General features: G+C 41.3%; 1 protein-coding gene across 2 annotated transcripts in view; it reads left to right on the top strand.

Annotated features, from left to right (window-relative positions):
• si:dkey-28b4.8 (sarcoplasmic/endoplasmic reticulum calcium ATPase 2) overlaps positions 1-26,526 on the top strand; it is a 26,586-nt gene extending 60 nt beyond the window's left edge. The window contains exons 1-24 of one of the 2 annotated variants that reach the window (XM_044189634.1): positions 1-311; positions 1,651-1,770; positions 2,263-2,280; positions 2,402-2,484; positions 2,693-2,797; positions 4,677-4,815; positions 11,753-11,919; positions 13,656-13,811; positions 13,954-14,095; positions 14,474-14,640; positions 16,568-16,656; positions 16,838-16,940; positions 17,184-17,315; positions 17,608-17,733; positions 17,816-18,037; positions 18,372-18,483; positions 19,380-19,618; positions 19,738-19,958; positions 20,116-20,318; positions 20,501-20,586; positions 21,698-21,831; positions 22,040-22,157; positions 22,367-22,501; positions 22,612-26,526. The exon at positions 1-311 is cut by the window's left edge and continues 60 nt beyond it. In XM_044189634.1, coding sequence (XP_044045569.1) covers positions 1,653-1,770; positions 2,263-2,280; positions 2,402-2,484; positions 2,693-2,797; positions 4,677-4,815; positions 11,753-11,919; positions 13,656-13,811; positions 13,954-14,095; positions 14,474-14,640; positions 16,568-16,656; positions 16,838-16,940; positions 17,184-17,315; positions 17,608-17,733; positions 17,816-18,037; positions 18,372-18,483; positions 19,380-19,618; positions 19,738-19,958; positions 20,116-20,318; positions 20,501-20,586; positions 21,698-21,831; positions 22,040-22,157; positions 22,367-22,501; positions 22,612-22,791 — 3,195 coding nt within the window. In that variant the 5' untranslated portion in view covers positions 1-311; positions 1,651-1,652 and the 3' untranslated portion in view covers positions 22,792-26,526. Of the gene's footprint in view, positions 312-342; positions 1,239-1,650; positions 1,771-2,262; positions 2,281-2,401; positions 2,485-2,692; positions 2,798-4,676; positions 4,816-11,752; positions 11,920-13,655; positions 13,812-13,953; positions 14,096-14,473; positions 14,641-16,567; positions 16,657-16,837; positions 16,941-17,183; positions 17,316-17,607; positions 17,734-17,815; positions 18,038-18,371; positions 18,484-19,379; positions 19,619-19,737; positions 19,959-20,115; positions 20,319-20,500; positions 20,587-21,697; positions 21,832-22,039; positions 22,158-22,366; positions 22,502-22,611 lie in introns of those variants that run through there. The other variant, XM_044189635.1, reaches the window with a different exon arrangement.
• The last annotated feature ends 485 nt before the right edge of the window (positions 26,527-27,011 follow it).

Below are 27,011 nucleotides of genomic sequence, written 5' to 3' on the forward strand. Positions count from 1 at the left end.
GTCTTGAACCATATTTAGAGGAACATTTGCCTTAAATAAGCCATCATTTTTTAACAGACAACATTTTTACCACTCAGGAATCAGACACTGTTTCAATGGAAATATCGTCCTGATGATTTTTCACTCATGAGCGGCTGTCATAGGATAACTAAGCTAGATAGGCAGTTGTAAAAAGTATTTTTCAAAGTATTTTTGCTGCTTTCTTTTCGTTGCTCAATCCAAAACGTATGGTGCTGTGCTACATCCTGTCTTACTAAAGCTGCAGGGACAGTGTTCAGACGACACACGGGCTAACGGTACCGACCGCTGGGGTAAGCAACCTGTTCGTCTCCGGAGGATTAACGGTAGAATTGAGCGCTAGCTGCCAGCTAGTCGCCTACAGAAACATCCATGTAGCTCACTAGCTGTCTGCTAGCTTATGGCTCGAGGGCTTTAGTCCGATATGATTTTTCGCCTGTCGTTTACATATGGCTTATCAGCGGATGGCCAGTTAACTACGCAGCCATATCGAATTGCTGGCAAACCTCATCAGTCGAGAGCAACATGTCTCTGAGTGTTTGCCGTTATGTCATCCATGTAACCCAGCATCTAGGCGAGGCTACTCGTAATAACAGCCAGAAAGTAAGTCATTTAACGCCACATATTTTACGTCAGATGCTGAGCAAATGACCGGAAGTGTCACCATTATTGTTTCGTAGACAACCAGTTTATTAGCCTAATGTCAGGCTCGTGCAGAACGCTTAACATCGTATTCTGCAGATGCAGAAATTGGCATCAGTGATTTTAAGGACGATCCTCTAAGTTAATGACCTTAAACACAGGGCCTGTGGTGGAAGGGATCATGGGAATAACTGGCAAATGATTTCTTACCGTTACATTATTATTGAAATGCATGAAAACTAGCCTACTGCGTCCATTACGTGTGCACCGGTTGACGAGTGGCCCCTGTCTGTTTGTAAAAGGCCCTTAGTCTTGTTCGAACAGGTAGGCCTACCTCCGAATTGTCAATAGGCAAGAGAGCGTTAAATTGACAAATTCTTTAATGGAGCTTGGCGCGACGTGAGAAAGTCCGAGGTCAAGTATCCTGTCAGAGAAGCGCTGTCTAAACAAACCCAGAAAGAAATGTTTTCTGCCAGCTCGCCCCCCGTGGACGGTCTCCCTGTCTGTCTCCCTGTCTCCCGGGCCTGTCTCCCGGGCCTGTCTCCCTCTTCGGGCTCCAGTTTGTGCGTTGCTTGGCGGTACAGTACATTTGAGTCCCCAGCCAACTAACAGTGTGTACTTTTTATTGCAGGTGCCAAGAAACACATTCAAGAAGCAGTGTGGAAAATACAATAAAAAAACACAGAATTTTCACAAATATTTTTAGCTTATGATCACGAAATTAGTAAAATCTAAAAATGTTGAACATAGCAAAAAATATTTGCTGTTTGCACCATCAACCCAAAATATCAATATCAGCCTTATAAAAGCCACATTACCTTGGTATAGTTTTGGTTGTTATGTACGCTACAAAGCTTTTCATTTAGGTTTATAACTGCCTCTGTAAGTTAGTAAAATAGGAATTTGAAGACTGTGATCATTTTGTACTAATGAAGCTTATTGTTGATATTTATATTGCCTTGTCTTCTCTCTCCTCCTCCTCCTCCACAGTGATGGATAATGCTCATACTAAGACGGTGGAGGAGGTTTTGGGCTTCTTCAGTGTAAATGAGTCTACAGGTCTGAGCTGCGAGCAGCTGAAGAAGAACAGGGAGAGATGGGGACCCAATGGTACAAATGGAAGTCAGCTGTTACAAAACAAATCAAGTATTCAGTGTAGCCACACAACAGGAAAACTGCAGTGGATTTCATCCATCTTTAGTTTTTTAAAATGTCTGTGATGATCAAATTACTACAATTATTACTACACTGCCGCTAACAAAAATGCTAACCATCATTATAATTCAAGGTTAAAGGCTTCGATTGTATTGATGAAATGTTCAGTAAAGTAAATGTGTGTACATGGATACACATTTACTTTACTGTGCTGTCAAACTGCATCATATCCATTATATATTCTGTTTATATCTACACCATGTTCAAGTATTAGCAAGCACAATATCAATGTAGTCCTGCTGCTGCTGCAAAAAATGCATATGCACCAAGTGGTTGGGAAAGGAAAAATAACTGCTCACTGCTCTGCATTGTAATTTATAAAAGCAAGTACCAGGGTGATGACGTATTCTCTCTCCTCTCTATCCACCTTGAACTCTTTACTCACAGAATTGCCAGCTGAAGAAGGTGAGCTATCTACCTATCTCTTTGATTAAATCCTAGTCTGTTTCTTTCTTCCATCATCATCGTCTGTCCTCTTTCTTTCTTTCTGCTGCTGCTCATTGTGTTCCCTGGTGTCCCCGTGCAGGGAAGTCACTTTGGGAGCTGGTCCTGGAACAGTTTGAGGATCTGTTGGTTCGAATCTTGCTGCTGGCTGCATGCATCTCCTTTGTAAGGGAACACAACTGTGTGCACAACCACGAGCAAACACATACACACTCGCATATACAAGCAATCCCAATCATTTCTCCAACAGATCCGTGGAGTTTGTATGGACTGTGGATCAGTTTAATCCTGTTATGAAATGAGTGTTAATAATCCAGAGCCGCACTGAACACAAGTCTTCACCTTTCTCTCGGCCTTGTCTTCTGTCTCGTAGACCCTCGCTTGGTTTGAAGAAGGGGAGGGGACAATCACAGCCTTTGTTGAACCCTTCGTCATCCTCCTCATCCTCATCGCCAATGCTATTGTAGGAGTGTGGCAGGTAAACTGTGTGTGTGTAGGCTTTGTGGACTGACGATCATATCATTTCAAGGCAATTTCTTAATATTAATGAGTCTTTAAAATGTTATTATGAATTGTTAAAAAATTCTAATCAATCTGCTGCTGTAATCCTCACATATGTGTTTTATAACTAATGTAATACAAACTAGCTTAAAGCTGGATTTCTACTTGATGCAAGGAGTTAACGGGAGTCCCGCTGTAGACTGGTTGTGATTGATAGTTCAGTGTCAGATTTCACCCGTTAACAGCACCACCACAACAGCAGACGGATATATTGTATGTGATCAGGCCATATCATGCTTTAATTATGTTTCCCACAGTAACTGTGTTACATCTCTTTAGACCTCCATGGCTGTACCAGGGTGCTACTTTCTGAGTTTACTTTGGGTCGGACTCAGAGACAAGTGTTTGAAGTGATTGATGTAAAAATCGTGTTTATTTGGGAAGTTGTATGAGCGCTGCGCAGCTCTCCCCAAATCTCTACAATGGAGGTGGTGAGTGCAAAGTTACCCATAGAGACACAGTGGCCACATTTCTGGGAAATATGCCAGGTTGGAATATACCAGAGTTTTCCTCGAACTGTTAATTATGTTATGTTATTTTATGGTTGGACCAAACCTATCCAGGGCTCCGTGTACTTTCTGATGGCCAGAATCTCATAGTCCTGCACACTCATGCTGGCCTAGTTCTCACGTGTTTTTAAATTAAAGCAGGGCTCCAGACTAACTTTTTCATTTCGATGCATCAGCACATAATTTAGGTGCACCCAATAATACATTTAAGAGTTACCTTTTTTGTCAGTTCCCATACACATTGGTAATTTCTTAATACTTGTAAATGATTGTAAACAGGAAAAAGGTGCAGATAAATGTGTTTTAATGGACTTAAATTTAGTAAAAGGCAGCTCTTCTTTGGCTATTTTATGAGCAGTGTTGAATTTTATCATCATTTCTATCGTTTGCTGCTGCCTGGCGCTGAAACGCTGCGGGGGGGGGGCTGCCCTGACTGACAGCAGCCTCTCTAATCATTCAAGTAAATCGTTAAAGAAAACGGGTGGAGGATTTATATGTACATGCAGATTCGGATCACGTCACCCTGGTATTTTTTTTAATGCGTTGTTTGTGTATATTTTATTTATTTCTTTAATCAGACCTGCTAAATTTCAGGTGCACCGGTGCGACCAATGAAAACTTTTAGTCGCACTTGACAAATTTTGGTCCCATGTGGAGCTCTGTAAAGCCGAGCCTGGATTCATTTGATCTGACTGATACCGATCAGTCAGCAGCGCTCTGCACAGTCCTCCGTTGTTTTTCAAGTGAGCGACTATATAAGGAATTGTCACAGGGAAGCTGTGTGAAAACGCCTGTGTGTGTGTGTGTGTGTGTGTGTGTGTGTGTGTGTGTGTGTGTGTTAGGGGTGGGACAAATAATCGTTTCTCAGGTCGATTCAGTATTGATGCTCCAAACTCCTTAACTGAAATTCACAAGATTCCCCAAGCTGGCTGCCAGCGGAGTAGACTACTGCATCTGTCTGGTCAGCTTTATTCAGCGTGATGAAGTCACATTTTGGGGGACGAGGTGGAGTCCAATGAGGTTATCTGAATCAGCACAAGCCATTCTGCTCCTTCATCTTTTCTAGTTTAACTTTCCAGCCAACTTTAATGATATTATAAAGAGTTGGGTCTAGACCTGCTCTGTAGGAAAAGTGCAATGAGATAACTTCTGTTATGAATTGGCGCTATATAAATAAAACTGAATTGAATTGAACTTTCTTGAACTAGTACTGACACATGTGATCGTAACTTCCACATCAACGACTGAAAGAAACTCAGAAACGTTCTGTGTTGCTGCGTCCTCCAGGAGCGTAATGCAGAGAACGCCATTGAGGCTCTGAAGGAGTACGAGCCAGAGATGGGCAAGGTGTACCGACAGGACAAGAAGAGTGTCCAGAGAGTCCGAGCCCGAGACATCGTTCCTGGAGACATTGTGGAAGTCGCTGGTAAGTAGACAAAAAGCACTACAAGAAGCACCATCATCCTCATTATACATGTAGTGGTCACCCTCTGGTTAGTCTGAGCTTAATTTGCATTTTGAATGTGAAAATATCAGCATACAGAATTCCACACAGAAACCATGGAAAATTAATTAAGATTATAGACAAGGTGATAATCCAGACATGTACACGCTAGAGTACGTTTTCAGTACAGAACAAAAATTAGAAAATAACATTTGTCATTTATTTTGAAAATGTCAACATTCAACAGTGGCTCCTTGGCCATAATTCTTACTGAACAGTTAAAGCACTAAAAATATTGCCAATAAGAAAAAATAAATAACACAACATCAGTAATGCTCCATCATAACACTGTTGATAATTCCTGAACAACTGCAGGGCTGGTTCATACAGGGCAGGCACAACGGACTGACCTGCACACGTGAAGCCACATTGTAGCGGGGCTCAAGCACTTTGACAGTATGTTTTTCTGTATTCTCTATGATAAGTATGGTCACATATCTGTTGTGATAAACACTCCTATAGCATTAGTTATTGCTTTGGCACAGTCTGAATCTGCAGCGAGAGGCTGCCTGAACACTGGGGAGAAGGACTGGCCTTCCAGTCTGTTTTTGTCTCGTTCAGTTAATCGACACATTCGGGTGATGCCGTCATAAATGACATATTTATCCACAGACATACCCGACTTCAGTTGAACAGTGTCGGCATATAGTTTGAAACTCATAGTTGCCCATCGTAACTAACCGGGAACCATAATGCTCCCATACAGTGGATCTAAATGTCATGGGAGGATCCTCCAGCTCTGTGTTTGCCATTCGGAGGCAGCGACACTACAGGAGCTTGACTAACCTGGCCAACTGGGCTAAGCCCACTAGCACGCTACAGCTGATGGACTGGTGCACTGCCAAAACTTTCTGGGTAAAACTCGCGCTCTAGAATTTCTGTTCCCCCTGTGAGCAGTCGACGCGAATAGTCTCATACCGAACCGAACATTCGGGACGAATACACATACCGTTAAAACCCTAATACATACATATAAATATGACCACTTTATCTATGTACTTGCAACATATTTCGGGCCTCTTAAAGCTTTGAAACTTATTTTTCTAATATTATGTCCATGGTGAACAAAACAGTTGAAACACCTTTTTTGAAACTATAATGCAATGTAATCCAACACCAATACAAACTACAACCTCCAAAAACAAAAGCTGAACATGATAAGCTTCACAGAGTTTAGTGCAGGGCTGTAGTGTTGGGTTGAATTGTTGTTAATGTACAGGTGTTCCTTTTTTTTCAAGTATTTTAGAAGGCATTTTAAAGCTGCGTTGATTTCCTTTTTTTGGCCACTAGGGGGCAGAGGAAATCCAAAAGAAGCTGACTGACATGTTATTCCCTTTATAAAGTTGTTCTAGCAATCAGTAGCCTATTTACACAACCTGCAGGAACCAGGAGACTCTGCCGAGCTCATGTTTCAGTTGCTCTGGCAGATACACCTGGCCCCTCTCCCATCCAAAGAGATTTCCACCCGTCCTGGACTCTGTCGGGCCAATCACAGCCGTTTATCTAATATGGGGCGGGTTTGATACAATGATTGGTTGATACAGCGCAAGGCACTGATGTAATTTGAGAAAGTTTGTGACCAGGCCGCTTGCATGTGTCGCTCAGCACGTTTCGTTGCTCTGATTGGTTGTAGGTCTTTCCAGTTGCGTCCAGAGGCATTTTGGTGTGCGCCCATTGATAACGCCCCTTGGAAATTGAAAATGAACTGAGAGGTTCCGATGCAAGGCTAGTCAGCACCATCAGACTTGTAGCAAACAATGTCGCTACTGCTAGCTACAGCAGCTAGGAAGCTCATTGTGTCACAATGGGTAAGTGTCAGTTTTAGCAAAGGCTTAAATGAACTTAAATTAATGAATCATTTTTCATTGGTTAATCCATCTATCCATTTCATGGTGCTTATCGGGGTCCAGGTTGCATTCATTTAATTAATCATATGAATAGAAATTATTGTAATAAACTGCTTGTACTTTGGATGGTATGATCATAAAACAGGTATTAAAAAGGCCTTTAAAAGTCTTAAATTTAACTTGGTGGGGAACAAAGGTAATGTGGCCAGGAGCCATCAATAATGGAAAGTGGAAGTCCCATTATTGTTTTTACATACACACTTATGATATGCTGTCTAACAGTGTGTCTGTAGTGCTGCAGTGGGCTTGGAAAGACCTTTGTGTTTAAGCACGTGCACACGCATTTCCACTGCTGGTTGGAATAACACTGTGGCATCTTTGTTGAGTCATTCCTGGCAAACATCTTGATCTGCATGCCTGCCGCTACATCTCTGCCCTCTCCTCTGGCTCTTATCGTCATGGAAACCCAGTGAGAGCCTTCATGGAAAATATTTGATTGGAGTGCATCTCAAAGCCACAATCTAAAAATGTTTTGTAGTATAGATTCATGAAAGATAAAACACATGACAAGAAGGGTCTGAAGCAATTATTTCTATCTGTTTTGTATGTTAATGACATTGAAGTTGGCCTTGTGTGTAAACCTTTTCATCCACTTTTGTTTTTTGAGTGCCACCATATTTTCGTTAGAGTGCATTGAGAGTTTTAAGGTGCTTGTGTCTGCCAGCGCTTGTATTCAGTGCTCTGGCTTTTGTGTGGTTGTTAAGGTTGGATAATATAGCCAGTGACTTGTCACCAATGTGACCAATCACATTAGAGGAGGTGGAAAATCTAACCTGGTCAACAGCATTGCTTTCAACATCTCTCAGTGCGTCTGAGCATTTGTCGGCGCTCTTCTCTTGTGAAAGACGGCAGTTGGACAGATGGGACCTTGTCCTATTGGTCCACTGGCTTTTTGAACGTTTAACAGCTGAAATTATTCATGTGAAAAAGGTTTTGTATTTGAGTAAACACGTTGAAGTCAGTTGTACCCACAGATAAAATCAGTCCAGCTAGGTTGTATGAACACTGTCAGCTGTAGTAACAGCCTGCACGCACACACACACACACACACACACACACACACACACACACACACACACGATTTTATCTTGACCCAGTAAGGAAACTGTAGAATCCTCCAGATACCCACTGCTATTTCAAGGTCCTCAGAAAGAGGAAACAGGGTTAGGAGTGTGTGTGTGTGTGTGTGTGTGTGTGTTCCAGTGCCCTGTGTCTGTAGTAAAAGTATTCAACTTCCAGAGCATGGGAACTCAGTGACACTAATCAGAGCTGGAACAACAGGACAGAGCTCGAGGCTGCGCTTAATGTGACTCACCGTTATTGTTATATTCCCTTTCCGAATATAATACAGTACAAATACTGATAAAAGCAAATAATTTAAATTGGGAAGTAAAATCTAAATCTAAATAAATTATTTAAAAAAGGATAACGCGTCTTATAAAAGTGGGAGAGAAGGGATTTAAATTACAATAGTACTTTAAATGAATTCTTACTATTAATGTGTGTCAAGGTTTTTAAAAGACGGGCAATTCATATTTAAATGCTTCAAAAACAGGAGGAGATCTACATTTGTGTAAATAATATTTTGTATATTCAGTATGTCAGTATTTGTGGCAGTCATGTTCTCATGTACAGATGTACAAAACAGACGTATAAAACATCGAACAGCAAGGAAAGGAGATGAATAATGTCGTTCTACAAGACGCAATGAATGTTCCTCTGTGTTCCAACTCGTATGTTGTTTTAGGATTTCATCTCTGAAGTAAACAAGCCTGCCTGTGTCGGTCTTCGCTCTCTACTCACAGTCCCACGTATTGTATGCTGTACGCTGTATATACTGTACAGGTGGATATACTGTACAGCATACAACATATTATATGTGGGACTGTGAGTAGAGAGCGAAGACAGACACAGACAGAGTCTCGGAGAGTAGAGCAGACGTAATAACATCGCTCGCGAAGCAATGTCTGGAAAATGATTTCAATGAAATGATACTTGATGCATCATGATACTTTTTCGAGCACTGGCCCGATTGGACAACTGGCTGATTGTGTTTACTGGCCCGACATAACCTTTCACTGGCCCCGGGCCATCGGGCAATCCTTATTGTTGGACCCTGCAGCTAGTCAATAAAAATCTAATCAAATGATTTTCACTCAAACATTTAAACTTTTAAATTAATAAATGAATTCAAATCCATTGAATTTAAGCCATGAATTAGACTTACTTTATATGTTTTTGAAGCAATGCTTTTACATTAAGTAGAATTCACTTGAGGTAGGAATGTTTCCGCTCTAGTAAAATGTTTAAGTGCTCTCTCCAGTAATGTCAAAAGTGTCTTTGTAGTGCTTTAATAGATCTAATAATAAAGTCAACCTTTCTTTAACTAGTCAATGTAATGATGAAAGCAAAAGGCTAATAAGTCAGTGCAGCCTCTGTCTCCAGTTCTCTCTGGGTTTCCCTGACTCACTCACATATATAAACACTTGTAAACAGTTTACGAACAGCTGTGCTCCTCCAAAAGAAAGAATGTTAACCTTTCATGTGTAGCAGTAGGTCCTTATCTGCATAAAGCAGGCATCTTTTCTAATGTCAGGAACATGATTTCCTCTTGAGCTCTCTGGGCAAACAAATGAAACGTTTTCATGGAAAGATTGTTTGACACTTTAAATGACCCTTTATATCACTTGTTAGATGTGAGCCTGGCTTTGCCTTGTATGTTCTCTTATTCAGAGGAGACTGTCGCACCTCTCACGTGTCCATGTACTTATGAATTAACAGAACCTTTGTATACCAGTGGTTTGGCTTGCTGAATAACATTCAGACATTGTAAGATGTTACACCAAATCAAAAGTGAAAAACAATCAATAAATCAATTACTATAGCAATGTCATGTGCAAGCCAAACAATCCCTAATATTAAGTGCTTTCATGATGGAAAGGTACAGTTATATTTAATGATTACTCCAGAAATGAGAGAGCAAAAACTTCTCAAACAGTCTCAGAACTTCCTCTTGCGCTGACTGTGAAAACAAACAAACCAGATAAGAACCGCCACCTGCATCAGTATCCCGGATTACAAGGAAACATCCACATACCTTATCCATGTTAAGTCATGTTTAGGCCAACACATCCTGATCTGTGCCAGTCTATGTACTGCTGAGTGGGAAAATACATTTGAAAAATTTTAGCCATTTTTTATTTATTTGTACAATTAATAATGTACATATACAGATATGACCGGATGGGTCCCTGAGGTCAGCTCGGTGTGTCAGGGCCCATAGAGCAGCACAGATTCAGCTTGAAGGAAACATGAAATGTTGATGGAAGGTCATTGAGCCCTCAGGTAATGCGACACATTGCACTGTGCCACCAAACGTCAGGCAAGAAGAAAACTGCCAGCTGATGTAAACATTAATACAAACCAGCTTCAAAGTATTCCAAAAAGGAAACTCGACAGGGTGCCTTCATTTCTTGATGACGCAGGTAACATTAGTTAGTCATTTGGCCATTTAGCAGTGCCTGGTTGGTCCTTGTCGGCATGCCGCTCAGAATGAATAGAAACATGAGGATTTAATGGAGCTTTGGAAAACGTTCTAAATTAATTTCATGGATCAGAGGCTTGTGACTTGAACTTTTCCGTTTTTTTCTATAGTTGAAGATTATTGTTGGAGCAGCTGATAACAGCCGAGCCCAGAAAAGACATGTAGCTGTATCTGTTAAAACTAGGCTGAACTAAGTTTTGTAAATCATAACCTTTATTTTATATTTTCAACATGTAAAAGGTTCTACACATGCTCTTGGACTGCTGTCTTGGCAAAAGCATTTAAGAAGTGAAATCCTTTGCCTACATTACAGGGTTACGTATGCTATGCGTATATAATGAAGATATCATACCAAATTCCAAAGCATACAGTAAATGCTTTTTACGACCATGGGGATAATGATAAAATCTGAACAAAAGGAAGCCCTCTACCATAACATGTGACGTGATAGCAGAGCAGGTTAGTTAGTGGCCGGCTTCTGAACCCTCAGCCGTCCGTCCAGATGGAACAGCTGCTTGTCCTGCAAGGAGAATTTTGTAGGTTTTAGTTCAGAACAAGGTCAAACCATACGGGTCAATAGCGTAATTTCAGCTGTTTTTGGCAACCGGCACATTTCGGTAACAAGGCCACACTGCTGTTTGCTAGGCAAGTTCCCAACTTGCAGCTTTGACAGGAAGGAGAGAAGTGAGGTGGTTTGCTTGTTTAAGCCACAGTATCTGTGGTGTGGCATCGCTGGACAGGCCAATTCACACAGCACAAGCTTAGAAGCTGTTCTCAGAAGAGAAGAGCTGAAGGGGAGAGTGAAGTCCAGGACATGTTGGCCAAACTAGACTTTTTTTTTTTTTTTGGTCTGACGAGGGGAAGTCTATTGTACCTGTACCTTGGTGTGTGGGTAACATTACACCTATTTCAGTAGATGACTGGATTAAATATAAAACTGTCATAATCTGTATAATCGGATGGCACCAAGAAGGGTATCTTTATGATAAACAAGACCAGAGTTCGACTCCCTGTGGTTTTTACTCCACCAAAATAAACACTAAAATCCCTGTTAACACAAACTCAGAACCATGCTTACATAAACATGCAAAATACTGTGGTTGTGATTACTTTGCTTGCTTTTTTATGATGTGGAGGTAGGAGAGGGGAAAGGGAAGCCTGGCATTTTAAAGCTACATAATCTGTGTTGAAGTCGTATAAAAGTTTTACATGATGTATAGCTAGAGTTTGTCATGCTACAGTTTTACAGGATTTTTAGAGGCACACTTGTTTGTCACTATTCTTGGCTTATAAAGTTTATATACAGAATTGAGTACAAACAACACGTTTGTCCTAATCTAAACTAAATACAGAAATGAAAAGTGAAATTAAGATTAGTTTATTTGTCTCTGTTCCCAACACCCCCCAGTTGGTGATAAGGTCCCAGCTGACATCAGGCTGACGTCCATTCGTTCCACCACTCTGAGGGTGGACCAGTCCATTCTGACGGGGGAGTCTGTGTCCGTGCTCAAACACACAGACCCTGTACCAGATCCCCGAGCTGTCAACCAGGACAAGAAGAACATGCTCTTCTCTGTGAGTCTCAACAACATAACTGCCTGTGGCTTTGTGCCTTTTTTGGAATTCACTTTCTTACATCTTTTCCTAATTCACATACAATCAACATAGAACATGCCTCCAAGAAAAAGATCAAGATGAATGGGACTACTAAACTGACTACCAAGTGTTTAAGTACTTAAGTTATACTTGAAGGATAAAGTTGGCGATATTCTGTATTTTTGTTATTGTCAATATCAGTGAGCCACACTGTTGCACTGGGTGACATGTTTCTTCATCACCATGAACACACACACTGTAGTTTATTCTGACTCAGTCCTACACACACATTCCTCTTGTTTGAGTAACGTTTGTTAAAACTACAGTGACCAGCTGTTTTGGGAAATTACTTTTAAAACTTTCATTTCGATTCAATTTTATTTGTACAGACGTTATCTCACTGCACTTTTCCTATAGAGCAGGTCTAGACCGAACTCTTTAATATTATTTACAGAGACCCAACAAATCCCACCACGAGCAAGCACTTGGTGACAGTGGCAAGGAAAAACTTCCTTGAATGAAATGAAACTATACGGGCTTGTAGCTGAGAGCCACACAGCGAAGTGAAGTCAGAAGGTTTTGAGAGACGGACTAACACATTGTTGGTTCTGGTGTTTGAATGGGGTTTGTTGACAATTAGAAAAATATGGAATGAAGCCGGCCTTATCCTTTAAGTACAATGCTTGAACAAATGTACGTTACATTTACCTTACATCTCTAGGAAGTCTAAGAATTATCGCTTCTCCTAAACAACATTGATTTTTTGATTTGAGTGTACACACCTCAGATAGTTTTTTTTACAGTAGAATATATTTATCGCTTACTTACTGAGGCAGCAGTCACTGAACACCTAAAAAGTGAGCTCTGCAGCTCTAAGAGAAAAGAGCTGCAGTGACATAGAGCATTTATCTGCTCAGAGTTACAGGTCTTTTCTACTCAAGGCACTCAGAACTCTAAATTTACGAGGTGCATTTGGGTGGACAAAACACAAGGTGCAAAACACATCAGACCTATTGGAATTAACTAGAAAAAGGCGGCATACATTCCATGCGTTATTAAAAATGTTTCCAGTATGATCACTGCCTTACTTATTCATTATTGGTGCCGTGACATACATCATTCCCACATCTACTGTAAGATTTGTTCTCTTGGGAGAAAAATGTCAGCCATCGACCTCTGACCCTGAGCGATGGACGATGGCATCATCCATCGGCCCAACCCTATTATACGCACGAGACATGAGCGGAGTGTGTGAGAGAAAATGACCATTATTTGATGGGACAAAGCAGCCATGGTTGAGATGTGTGTGTGTGTGTGTTATGTTATCTCTGTCAGACTTCAAAGGCTGCTGAGTCGCCAGGTGGTCATAGAATAACAGCAAGTGATGTTTTATTCAGCACCATCACTCTGACAGGCTGCAGACCTGCAGGTTGTCTTTGTTGGCGTGGTTATCTGAGTACTTCTGGACTGAGTGTGACTTCACATACTGAGGTGAAGAAAACACTTTAGAGCCTGCTATTAGAGAGAAAGAAAACATTGCACTTAAATATTAGATTTCACTTTGACAAAGCATTCAAAAACACATTATACTCACCAACTGCTCACTGCTGATGTTTAGAAACTGTGTGTTACTATATCTCAGTATTTGTTATGATGAAAACAAATATACGAGTTTGACAGTTTGAAAAGTTATGCCTATCATGACCTTTTCCCAGGGTACCAACATTGCAGCGGGGCGAGCCATCGGGGTTGTCGTGGCGACAGGGGTGCAGACAGAGATTGGGAAAATCAGAGATGAGATGGCCTCCACTGACCCTGAAAGGACCCCACTACAACAGAAACTAGACCAGTTTGGAGAACAGTTGTCTAAGGCAAGGACCTGTGTGTATTTTAGTGCTTTGGGTCACTTTTGGCTCAAACTTTGAATTTGTTATTGTTTTTGATACTTTATAAAATTGGTCCCAGAATAGAATTAATGTATCTGTATCTCACTTGTCTTGTTGTAACTTGCAGGTCATCAGTGTGATCTGTGTGGCAGTGTGGGCCATCAATGTGGGACACTTTAATGATCCAGTCCATGGAGGCAGCTGGCTGAGAGGAGCGGTTTACTACTTCAAGATTGCTGTCGCACTGGCTGTAGCTGCCATACCAGAAGGTCAAACATCTTATCTATCTATCTATGCAGAAAAATCACTTCTTACAGATGCGCATTTTCTATGTTTTTACAGTTGGAGGTATATTGTTTTTAGTGCAAGGACAGAAATATAGGTGTGTCATTTTTAAAGACACCGAGCTGGAAAAATTTGGATAGGGAAACAAAATTACTAACATTTCTCCACTCACTCTAAATAACCTTAGATGTGGCCCTGAGCAAGGCACATAAAACCCAAGTGCTCTAATGGAGAAACTCAATGGCTGACAGAAAAGACAATGAAGCAACCCTGGATATGTACATGTTAAAAATCCTTTTTCTCTCTTAAAAAAAAAAAAAGCTTTCTCATCACTAGCGTCTGCCTGTTGTGTTTTCTCCCAGGCCTCCCAGCAGTCATCACTACCTGCCTGGCACTGGGTACCAGAAGGATGGCCAGGAAGAATGCCATCGTCCGCAGCCTGCCATCAGTGGAGACGCTGGGTTGTACCTCTGTTATCTGCTCTGACAAGACAGGAACACTGACCACTAACCAGATGTCAGTCTGCAGGGTAAGATGTGGAAGGATAATATGGGGCTGGCATCCACCTTGTATCAAAATTGCTATGTGGACCAGTCAGCCTCATTTAGCTCTCATATGATTGATTACATAGTCGTTGTGGTATTGATAAGTAATACATGAGGGGAGCATCCAAAAGCATTCTACATAGCTTCAGTGGCTTGGAGATCTATATAAAAGTTGTTTGCTACTCCAAAGTAACAACTAATGGCTTGTCATGCTAACATTAGATTAACAAAGGGCTACATTTACACTTACATTCTGTCTAACAAATAGATATACAGTAAATTCTCATACAAAAGCCAGTATTCAAGTAATGGCCAAATCTCAAATAATAGGCGGAGGCCGCTGCCAGCACGAAGAAATGAAGGTGGTAGCTAATTCAGGCCAGGGAAAAAAAACATTAAGGGAGCTGATCTAACCTATACCCTACTAAAAGCTCATTTAACATTAAAAGCCTACCAATAACAGGAAGGCTGGAATAATTTTAATGTGAAAAATTAACTTGAAGTGTCAAATTGAATTCATGGTAGCATAACATCGATCGGGAAAAATAGAATTGTAAAAGGACTGGAATTAATTGGCGAATGAAAATGGCATTTATGTACAGTAAAAGAAGAGAAACTTAAAAGCAGCAGAGTTGGTGAGTATGACCCTGTTGTTGTACTGATGGAATTAGTGTTGTGGAAATGTACTTAATACTGCATTTATCAAGACAACAGGTAAACATGGAGGAAGTGTTGAGTTTGCATTAACAAAGTCTGTCTCTAATAAAAGCCTGTTCTAAATAAAGGCCTGCCATTGAGGTAAATAGTATATTATAATATTTGAGAATTTAAATCAACTGAAGTCATAAAATTGTGTTTACTTATTATTTTGGAGGAGGTGAAATGAATCATCTACAGAGAGATCATCTAATGCTTTCACAAGCAATGTGAATACCGTAAAATCTCTAATAGTGGCTGTGGCTTTTCTTTACTTCAACAACTGAGAAATCAGGCCTTTATTTTGAAACTGACCTTTATTCCTAATGTCCATTATATTGTAGTCTTACTGTAAACAGCAAATTAGAACTGAAACAGTTTATGCAGAAGTTTATGCAAACTCAAGACTTCCTCCATGTTATCTTGATAAATTCAGCATAATGTTCATTTCCACACCGAACTAATTCCATCAGCACAACAACAGAGTCATTCTCATCATCCTGCTGCTCTTAGTTACTCTTTTTAACACAAATGCCTTTTTCATTCAATAAATATTTCCAGTCACTTCCACTTTACCATTTTTTTGATCACTGTTAAGCTGCTGTCAAGGAATGTCAAAACATCCTGCACCATTGTTTCACTTAAAAAGCCTTCCAGTGGCACAGTGTGCCTAATCACTCCTGGTAGGCTTTTAATGTGAAACATTTGCAGGAAGTGTTGAGTTCCATTAACAGTAGTTTAACACCAAATGAAAATCAGCAAAGTAGAAGCAATTGGAATAATTAGTGAATTAAAACAGCATTTCTGTTAAAAAGAGAAACTCGATGCGACGTGACTCTGTTGTTGTACTGATGGAGTTAGTGCTGTATCCTGAATTCACCAACCCCATACTGAAAACTGAAAGCTTTTATTTGAAAATTTCCACTATTCCACTACTAAATCTACATTGGACAAAAAATCTGCCAGTGCATCAGTGGTGATAACTGATGCATCGGTACGGCACAGTAACGTACAGGACTTGGCCACACGAATTTAAAAATGTCCAAGTTAATCACCAGGAAGTTGTCCTCATTGAAGTGTTGGCTTTGATATAAAAACCTTAGGCTCATGAGGTGGAATGGCCTGTTGGAATGTGGATCTCAAATGTGATCTTCTAACATTATTAAACTAATCAACTACTGCAATGTCTGTCAATGTGTTTGTGCATGTGTTCAGATGTTTGTTGTAGAAAGTGTGTCAGGGGAGCGCTGCAGACAGAGCGAGTTCACAGTGACTGGATCTACTTATGCCCCCGAAGGGGAAGTGTGAGTGTCTTTAATCTTTAACACTTAACACTTAACCGCTGACAGTTTATGGATTATATATGGATATGGATTATGAGAGCCCACAATTTATCTCTCCTTCCTTTTTGTTACAATTTGTATACATTCCCTCCACTTTTCCCTCTTTATTTCTCTGTCATGGCCTGTCCTTCTGTCTTTTCAGTTATAAAGATGGCTCAGTGGTAAAGTGCAGTCAGTATGAAGGCCTGGTGGAGATGGCCTCCATCTGTGCACTGTGCAATGACTCATCACTGGACTACAATGAGGTAAGATATGACTGACTGCAGCGATGCCTCAGACCATCATAGATTACCGTATATGGTTCAGGAACATTTGCAACTGGAAACTGATTCTGAATATGTGTTACCGCAAATACAGTCCCATACTGGTCAGTAAAGACGACAGTCTACAGCATACATTAACCTCTGTTCCTTCTGTGTGTGTGTGTGTGTGTGTGTGTGTGTGTGTGTGTGTGTGTGTGTGTGTGTGTGTGTGTGTGTGTGTTCCAGGCAAAGGGTGTGTATGAGAAGGTGGGGGAGGCAACAGAGACTGCCCTCTGCTGTCTGGTGGAGAAAATGAACGTGTTCGACACCGACCTGAGAGGACTGAGCCCTGCTGAGAGAGCTACAGCGTGCTGCTCTGTAAGTGTGTGTGTGTGTGAGAGAAGCTTCTGTAAAGTTAAAGACAGTGCTGTTGCAAATGACTCATTGATCATTCCCTCTGACCTCTGCATCCATTATGCAGGACTTGCTGAAACCTTTTCCATGCTGTCTCTTCTCTCTTGTGTCTCATTAGCTAGGAGACCATTAAGCCATTGTACTGTTGAGTGTTGGTCCATGAAGACTTGTTTCACATTCTGTTGGTATGTTTTTTTGTTATCGGTGTTTCAATGAGACTCCAGCAAACATTCTGTGTTTTATTGTTTGTTTTCAGGTGATTAAGCAGCTGATGAGGAAGGAGCTGACGCTGGAGTTTTCCAGAGACAGGAAGTCCATGTCTGTCTTCTGTTTATCCAATAAACTCACCAGGTCTGCCTCCGGAGCCAAGATGTTTGTCAAGGTGAGTTACACACCACTCGCTATGATACATTTGGTTATCCATTTGATATAAAGAGACATGTCGTCCCCGCGTCTCTCCTCAGGGAGCTCCAGAGAGTGTGTTGGAGCGCTGTAATTATATCCGGGTCAGCAGTTCTGCTCGCGTGCCTTTGAGCCCGGCAGTTCGAGAGCAGCTCCTGTCCACTCTGCGTGAATGGGGATCGGGCCGAGACATGCTGCGTTGCCTTGCCATGGCAACCAGGGACACACCCCCTGACATCCACTCCCTCAACCTGGAGAACTCAGCTGCCTTTGCTGGCTATGAGGTGATGATGGTGATGAAATGTTCTTAAAAGGGGCACATAGTCCAGACAGTGTGCTCTAGCTCTGATATAAAATTCTGGACCAAACACTGTATCCACATCATTTTTAAAAGTATGAAAAGAAGTTGGTCAGATGTTACTGCAAGATATAATACTACATATAGTCCTTACATTGTAGAATCCTGCTCCGTCTGCCGAATAGGAATTGGAACCTCTCCTCTTGTCTTTACCAGTGGCTCTAAATAAAGAAATGAACTGTTGGTGATGCCTGTTGAAAAAAGTAGAGAAGCTAAACTTGTCTTGTACACCTTCCCTCCATCTCTTCCCTCTCCGCCAGTCGGACCTGACCTTTGTGGGCTGTGTGGGCATGTTGGACCCCCCCAGGAAAGAGGTGCTTGGCGCAGTCCGAATGTGTCGGCAGGCTGGCATAAGAGTCATCATGATCACAGGTAAGCTTGCACACACAACGATGCACACATCTAAATGTACACTATATGCGTGCATAGCACATCTTTAAAACACATATGCTAACCCACACAGATACAGTATACTCTCAGAAATACAGTGGTGTGAAAAAGTGTTTGCCCCCTTCCTGATTTCTTATTTTTTTGCATGTTTGTCACACTTAAATGTTTCAGATCATCAAACAAATTTAAATATTAGTCAAAGATAACACAAGTAAACACAAAATGCAGTTTTTAAATGAAGGTTGTTATTATTAAGGGAAAACAAAATCCAAACCTACATGGCCCTGTGTGAAAAAAGGGATTGCCCCCTAAACCTAATAACTGGTTGGGCCACCCTTAGCAGCAACAACTGCAATCAAGCGTTTGTGATAACTTGCAATGAGTCTTTTACAGCGCTGTGGAGGAATTTTAGCCCACTCATCTTTGCAGAATTGTTGTAATTCAGCCACACTGGAGGGTTTTCGAGCATGAACTGCCTTTTTAAGGTCATGCCACAGCATCTCAATAGGATTCAGGTCAGGATTTTGACTAGGCCACTCAAAAGTCTTCATTTTGATCTGCTTCAGCCATTCAGAGGTGGACTTGCTGGTGTGTTTTGGATCATTGTCCTGTTGTGGGGTCTCGTATTACGTATTAAAAATAATATCTATTATCTCTCATCCAACATCCCGTTTTAGTAGGAAATACATAAATTTTCACTTACAAGACCGCAAGAAATGTGATGTCTTTACCTATTGTGAATGCAATGAGCTCAACTCTGAGGTTAGTTTGGAAACTTTGTCCGAAACCTTTGTCTCTTTCTTGAGCTGTGATTACATATGGACAAACCCATACAAGCATTAATCTAACAATTCTTCACTCTTAATTTTCCCCTCCAGGTGACAACAAAGGGACAGCCCTGTCTATCTGTCGGAGGGTGGGCATTATCACGGAGCAGGAAGAGGAGCAGGAGGGCGCAGGGGTCATCGGGGGCCTGACGGGGCGGGAGTTTGATGAGCTGCCCCCTCACCTGCAGCGTGAGGCCTGCAGGACGGCACGGTGCTTCGCCCGGGTGGAACCAGCACACAAGAGTCGTATAGTGGAGTATCTGCAGAGCCTGAGTGACATCACTGCTATGGTGAGAGTACCGCCTCGTACTTGAAGCAGTATCATAGGTTGATAACCAGTATAACAGCACTCTTTCTCCTATGATACCAATAAATCATCCTCCATCCCTCCCCTCCCTCGTGGTTTCAGACAGGTGATGGGGTGAACGACGCGCCAGCGCTGAAGAAGGCGGAGATCGGCATTGCTATGGGCAGCGGCACGGCAGTGGCCAAGTCGGCCTCTGAGATGATCCTGGCTGATGACAACTTCTCCACCATCGTGGCTGCAGTGGAGGAGGGCAGAGCCATTTACAACAACATGAAACAGTTCATCAGATACCTGATATCATCCAACATAGGAGAGGTGGTCTGGTTAGTAAAAGAGCTGACATAAGTGGACGCAGAAGATTTTATCAAAAATCGTGAAGAAGTGGTGTACTAACTAAGATTGATAGAGACATTTAGTTTATGGATAATTAGGGCCTTTCACTGTTTTCATCTCTTCCATCTGTCCTCCCTTCCTCCTCAGTATTTTCCTGACAGCCGCACTGGGCATGCCTGAAGCGCTGATCCCAGTCCAGCTGCTATGGGTCAACCTGGTCACCGACGGTTTCCCAGCAACAGCTCTGGGCTTCAACCCTCCGGACCTGGACATCATGTCCCGCCCTCCCCGCTCCCCCAAAGAGCCTCTGATCTCCAGTTGGTTGTTCTGTCGCTACCTCATCATCGGATGTGAGTCATGAGCCCGGCACAGAATGACATCATCAAACTATGATCATTAGTACTACCACATACACAAAAATCTCCAGATTATTTATTCATTATCAGAGCATCTTACCTATTAGACAAGATGTCCTGCTACACAGAAGCTGCAGGTTACAAAGCAAATTGCTCCTTACCACCCTTCACTGCAGGTTACGTGGGAGCAGCCACTGTCGGAGCGGCTGCCTGGTGGTTTATGGCAGCCCACGACGGGCCGAAGCTTTCCTTCTATCAACTGGTAAACGCACATCCCCCATCACTACACCTCTTTTATGCTCTGTGGCCTTCACTATACATTCTATTTAATGGATACACTGTGGCACTAACACAAACAGGTGAGCAGTTGAAACCTTCTAGTGACCATAAACATGTTGCTAAAAATAGCTTTTTTAAAAAAAGGTTAAAAAAATCACATTAACCAGTGTGTTAATTTCAAACTATCAAACTGAAAAACAGTAGGTAATAGATAAAAACAATTAAAAAATAAGACAGTAACAGCTTATCCTTGTTGTAAACTTTCAAAATGATTTTTAATGATTTTTAAAAACAATAAAACTGAATAAATTAAAAAAAAAAAGGGTATAACAGTTCAAGTGTAACACGCGCTGGTAAAATGATGTGTAATGTGACAGCAGGCAGCTGTTTTCAGCAAAAGGCTTTGTCTGCTGTTTGTCCAACACCAACACCTGGTGTCCAGTTGGTGGAGACCAAAGCAGAAGACTTTGGACTTACATTCATCAGGTGGCCAGAAACACGGCTGTAATGAAGGCTAATGTTTCTCGGTGTCTGCTGGATGTGTAAAGATCAGCTAAATAAGGTGATAATATGTCAATGTTGTGTTTACAGTTTGTTCCACTGCCCCCCCAAAAATCTATTAATGCAGGTTTAAAGAATCAATATTTTGGAGGGTCCTTTTGACTGAGGATCTCAAGGCTATATACAGTGACAGTAGGGGGCAATACTGAAATGTGGTTAAAAAAAGAATTGTTACCAATATTATGCGCTGAGCGGGACATTATACATTTAAGAGATAAACGTATCAGTGCTGTCTGGTGGACAACCTCAACAGACAAATCACCTGCAACATATTTTGGAATTTCTGACATTTCTTGTTATTATTATTGGCCGACATCTATGTCGATCGTGATACATCTGTGATAAGATAATATTGACTGATAATGTTGGCCATGGTGATGTATCGGTCAGACTCTACTTAAGATATGTGCACCTGCAGGATAATAAGCGAACAAAAGGATCACAGCACTGGAATCATTTTCCTAGGGAGGTAAGTGAGACAGGGAAGTAGGAAGGTGGCATGAAGGTTATTTACACGTTTGTTTCCTCCACAGTCCCACTACCTGCAGTGCAGTGAAGGCCACGTTGAGTTTGCTGGTGTGCAGTGTTCAGTCTTTGAGTCTCCTTATCCCATGACAATGGCCCTGTCTGTACTGGTTACCATCGAGATGTGTAACGCCTTGAACAGGTAGGAACAAAACAAACATACCCACATACTTGCTGTCCTGTATGAAACAACCCGTGAGATTGTCATTCATCACACCTCAGAGGTCAGAACGTAATGATCCGGTGTAGGTTTCAGAAGGCTGTGGATGCAGGATAGAGATGAAGTTGTTCTAAACTGTAAAGTGACAGAGCAGACAGTGTAAACAGTAAAAATGTCCTGTGCTGTCCAGTCTTTCAGAGAACCAGTCCCTGCTGAAAATGCCTCCCTGGTCAAACCCCTGGCTGGTGGGAGCCATCTGTCTGTCCATGGCTCTACACTTCCTCATTCTATATGTAGACCCACTGCCGGTAAGCATGCATGCATGTACTGTGTGTCTGAAAGATTCCTGTAAAGGATCCACTGATACGATCGTTCACTGGGAAAGACAGTACTGAATCATTTTCATGGCAGAAGATTCAGTGAGTAACACACCACTGACACCATGGTGTCTTATACCACACATAAAAAAACTGTCCAGGGCTTAAATAGCCACCATTCCCTCTGTCCATGTCTTCAGGTGATATTCCAGATACGTCCTCTGTCGTGGCCTCAGTGGGTGGTGGTGTTGAAGATGTCACTTCCTGTCATCTTGATGGACGAGGCTCTCAAGTTCCTGGCCCGCAACTACATCGAGCCAGGAAGCCAGATCCAGGTCAGAAGACATGCCTGACAGTGCTTCTGTTAATGCGCAGCAGGGGTATTTGTATCTCAAAGTGGTCTGTCTCTAACTCTTTCCTTTGTTGAAATCCATTTCTCAAAAAGTCCCTGGAGGAAGAGGAGCTGCAGAGGACAAGGGCTAGCGCGGGATTGGTCAGTGCTTTGATGACGAGGCTGCATCAGTCAGTGAAGGGCGTGTCCTGGTCTTTCGTCCTGATCTCTGCACCACTAGTGATCTGGATCTTCAGCCTGGACTCTGACATCACCAACATCTTCTGGGAGTGATGGGAGAAAGAGAGGATGGGTGGACTGTGGTGGAAGCAGGGAAAGACAGGAAAGGAAAAAAAAATCAAAAGAAGTGGTGGAATAAAATGCAGAGGATTGGGGGATGGGATGTGTAAGGGAGAGAGAAACAAGAGGCAAGCAAAGATGATGACTACTTTGCTAAAATACAAGAATGTAAGAGATAAAGAGCCAACAATCAGAAAACAACAAGAAAGGAAGTGCAAGGCAGTTTTCGACCATCTCTTCCTCCAAAGGTGCTATGTGTAGCTTACAGTCGTTCTCAAAGTTGTGATCACATTTGAATCCCATAGCTTACGTAGAATCTACTCATGTGAGCTTTTTTGGACCTACGGATGCCAGTGTTAGTCAGTTTGTTGGTCCAGAGTTAAATATGTCTCTGACAAGATACCTCTAAAGCTATACTTTAATGCTAACATAGCATGCTCACCTTTGCATTCCAAATACTAAAGGTTACACAATAAACATTAGCATGTTGGCATGCTATAATCTGTTATTGTAGCTGTCGCAATCAGCTTTTAGACTTCTGCCAAATTTGACCCAGAGACACAAAATATAAAACATGTAGATCAGTGGTTCCCAACGTTTCCGGCTTGTCACAGGTTGCATTTATTTTCCAAAGAGTGACATTTCCCTCTCAGATTGTTTCATTTGACTTTTATAGAGACCAGGATTGGGTTGCATCAGCTATTTGTAAAACCTTCACCAAACCAGTTTGTGTAAAGTCCTTCCTAAGTTCTTACTAACTACTCGCTAGCTTTGACCTAGTAATTTACTACATCAGGTTGCGCCAGTAAAACTTGGAAATGTCTTAGCTAGTAAAGAATTTAGTAATGTGTAAATCTGTTGCTAGCTATCATCTGTAGCACTTTCCAGTTTTTCTTAGGTGGCCAAAGTTTGCCTGACGAGCTTTTGTAACTGTAGGGATGACTTTGCTTTGTTCATTTATGAATACACTGAGAAAACGGTGTGTTTGAGGGTTAGTAGTATTCATGTAGTTCAGAGTGGGAGGGAAATATCTGATTAAGCAACGCTATTTGGTGTAAGGTTATTGGCATTATGTTTTGTAATTTGAGATACATCGTGTTTTTTGTGAAGTGTAATTTAAAGTCTTATCAGTTTATATCACAATTAAACAGTTTTTATCAAGTGTAGTCAGATATGTCAGATATTTACTTTTCAGTTTAAAGGGGTCAAATAGTAGCAAGCTAACGCTTTGTCAGTTAGAAGCAGAAGTTACTGGTTGTGAGTATTTAGTGATGCGCAAGTCTCCACTTGGTGAAGAGTTGCGTTATAACAAGACTAACAGTGAGCTTTGGGGGAGCTGGTCCAACCAGACCCTGAAGAGGGGAAAGTAACCAGTACTTTAAAATAAAAAGGAAAAGATTGGAGAAGAGGCTGGGAGCCTCTGGTGTTGATGTTGAATGACTTCAGAGTCATTCAACAGCATGTTGATCTATTGATGGTAAAATGCTACACATAGCACCTTTTTAGATGAAACTTTCTGTTTGAAAAATGAGTTGATTAGACAGAAGAAAGAGAAAAGCATTGGTCCAGAATGAAACACACACACAGCGTTACATACACACTGTAAGCCACCAGTAATAATATGTGGTCAGTAACGGGTGATGAGGCTAGATAACTCGATGTTCAATAGAATCCCCCAAATGGCCACTGCAACAGTGTTCATGCTGCAATGCAAAAATATTCGGTCACATTATTGTTAGAACTTCCTTGTAGATACTGTAAACAAGCATTTAACCTGTGAAGGAAGACTGTTAGCAGAACATTACAGAATGCATGTCAATGCACGTCACACATTTGTAACATTTGTCAAAGCTGCCGATCAGCGCAAGTCTGGGGTTGAAGTGGGACGCGTGTACAGCTGGGTGCCTGCAGGTTGTAAAAGGGGTTCAGTTCATTACCGGCCATCACAGACCTTCATTCTGACAGAGCTACAGTTCAATATCCTTCATCCTGCGTCTGACACTGAAAAGCTCTTCAAGTCTTAAATGTAACTTGACTTGAGCAGTCAGTCAGCTTTTGCTGGTTCTTTAGACATCCTGCCGCAGAATTCAAGCCTTCACGCCAGGAGGAATGAGTTGAGTCTGTTTGATTAGTTAAGACATTATTTCTGTTCGTGGTTAAACACAGTAGCGGTTGTTGTGTCAGCATCTAAATGATGTGACTGCTACATGTATGTAAGCTAAATGGATTAATATGTGTTCTATTTGTTTATTACTCTCACTACATAAGTCCCGCTCAGTACACTACCAAGCTGTTTTTATTTCAGTTGCTTCCTTTCAGTTCTTTTTCCCCATACCGGTTTACCAAAGAACTGCCTCTGTGTTAGTGTACTGGGAACCATTGCAGACGCAGGATTTCAGTTTGACAACCAGTGCTTTTAGCAAAGCTGTAATACACAGATTCCTAATGATCTCTCATACAGTGAGCCTGACAGTGAGTCAGTGTTTCACTTAAATGTGTTTTTTGTGCGAATCAGTGACCTGTCTGCCATTTTCTCCAGTGATGCCATCGTGACATCTCACTCTGTTTGCCATTGAGGGGATTTTTTTATTTGTGGAAAAAGCGTTTTTGATTCGTGTAGTATCTTTTGTTGTACTGTATATCACATTTGGCCACAATGACAGTATTAGGGCCACTGTTGTTGAGATTTGGAGAATAAAGTCATAATATTTGGAGAATTTGAGAACAAGTCATACAAGTCCTTCAAAATTCCGACGTTATTCTTATAATATTATGACCTGATCTCATAAAATTGCAATTTTATTCTTGTAATTGTAAGACTTTCTTCTCAAAATGTCAATGTCATGTTTTTTCCACTCTCAAAGTGGCCCTGATAGTAGGTCATAGGCTCTTCGCGATACCATTTATTAAAAACATAAACCAGTTGCTTTAAAATGGAGAAGCGTTCAACTTTCTGAGGTCAAAAACTTGTGGAAACAGGCACTTTGTGTTTTGTTTTGTCTTTTAATTGAAACGTTGTTTTAGTCGCTAGTACTCCTTGTTAATTATCCAAAACCATAGAAGACTGTTTTTTTCAGTCTAAAACTTTTCTCATATATAGCTTGAAAATTGCAAAAATGACAGAGAGGACGTTTGTTGCAATATAATTATTTTTATACCATAAAGGCAAAAGAAACACATGTAGATGCACTTAGTAGTGAGTTGTTGTTTTTTTAAATTATTATTTATTAATATTTTATTGTTCTGCAAGGGTGTATTATGCCATGACAGCCCAGCTCTGACAAATCCCCAATGTACCAACTTTGTTTACAGTGTTTGTTCTTTATTAATTATTATTGTTGTTATTATTATTAGCTCACAGTCATGTCTGTAGGAGAAGAATACATGGAAGGGAGGGTTTATATGGTTCCAGACCATCACAGTAAGCAGAAGGTCCTTCTTCCTGACTGACTCATCTGTTTAAATAAAGGTTGAACTGAAGAATTTCATAAATAGAGAAACTCTTTTCAAATATGTTTCTCTCTTCTTTATTTCCACCTTCTTTCCCTCTTTTCCTCTCTGTCCCCTCACCACTAAGTAACCAACAGCATTTACGCTGAAGCTAAACCAGGGGGCACCCTTTTGTAGATTTTACTTTCAATTTTTTCTTGTTCATTTTACTGTTGAAACGCGTGTCATTGTAAAAGATGTTACAGGATGAAAAGAACAATAAACATAAAATGGTTCAGACTTTAAGTGTGCTGTGCTTGTTTGACACCTCACAAAAGCTCCACAATAGATCGCAAAATAATGTCTGCTGCTGTTTTTCATTCGCATTTTAGAGGTTACGGTCCTGACATTTGTGTATTTGTATTTTAGGTTTTTCTACATACTGTGTCATACTGCCGTCGTCTGTGATCAGGAGTAGTTTGCTGTCATCACAGGAATGTAAAACATCAGCAGTGATCAGGGAATTCTCAATCATTTGTAAGTGCTTCTTGCTGCAGTATCTGATGACTATGCACAGCTTCATCTACAATGAGCCACTTCCTGTGTCCTACAGGAGCATCTTCACGAATTCCCCCGTGTGGGATAACAAAGTAGATCTGAATCTGAATCATGTACTGCAGGCCAGACCGGTGGATCTCTCAGAGGCTGTGATTACATTACAGTGCAGTGAAAGGACCCATTCAGAGTACATATATGAGCAGTTTCATCACAGTTCAAATGTTTTA

Source organism: Siniperca chuatsi, linkage group LG3, assembly GCF_020085105.1.
Source record: "Siniperca chuatsi isolate FFG_IHB_CAS linkage group LG3, ASM2008510v1, whole genome shotgun sequence".
In the NCBI taxonomy this organism is placed as follows: domain Eukaryota; kingdom Metazoa; phylum Chordata; class Actinopteri; order Centrarchiformes; family Sinipercidae; genus Siniperca; species Siniperca chuatsi.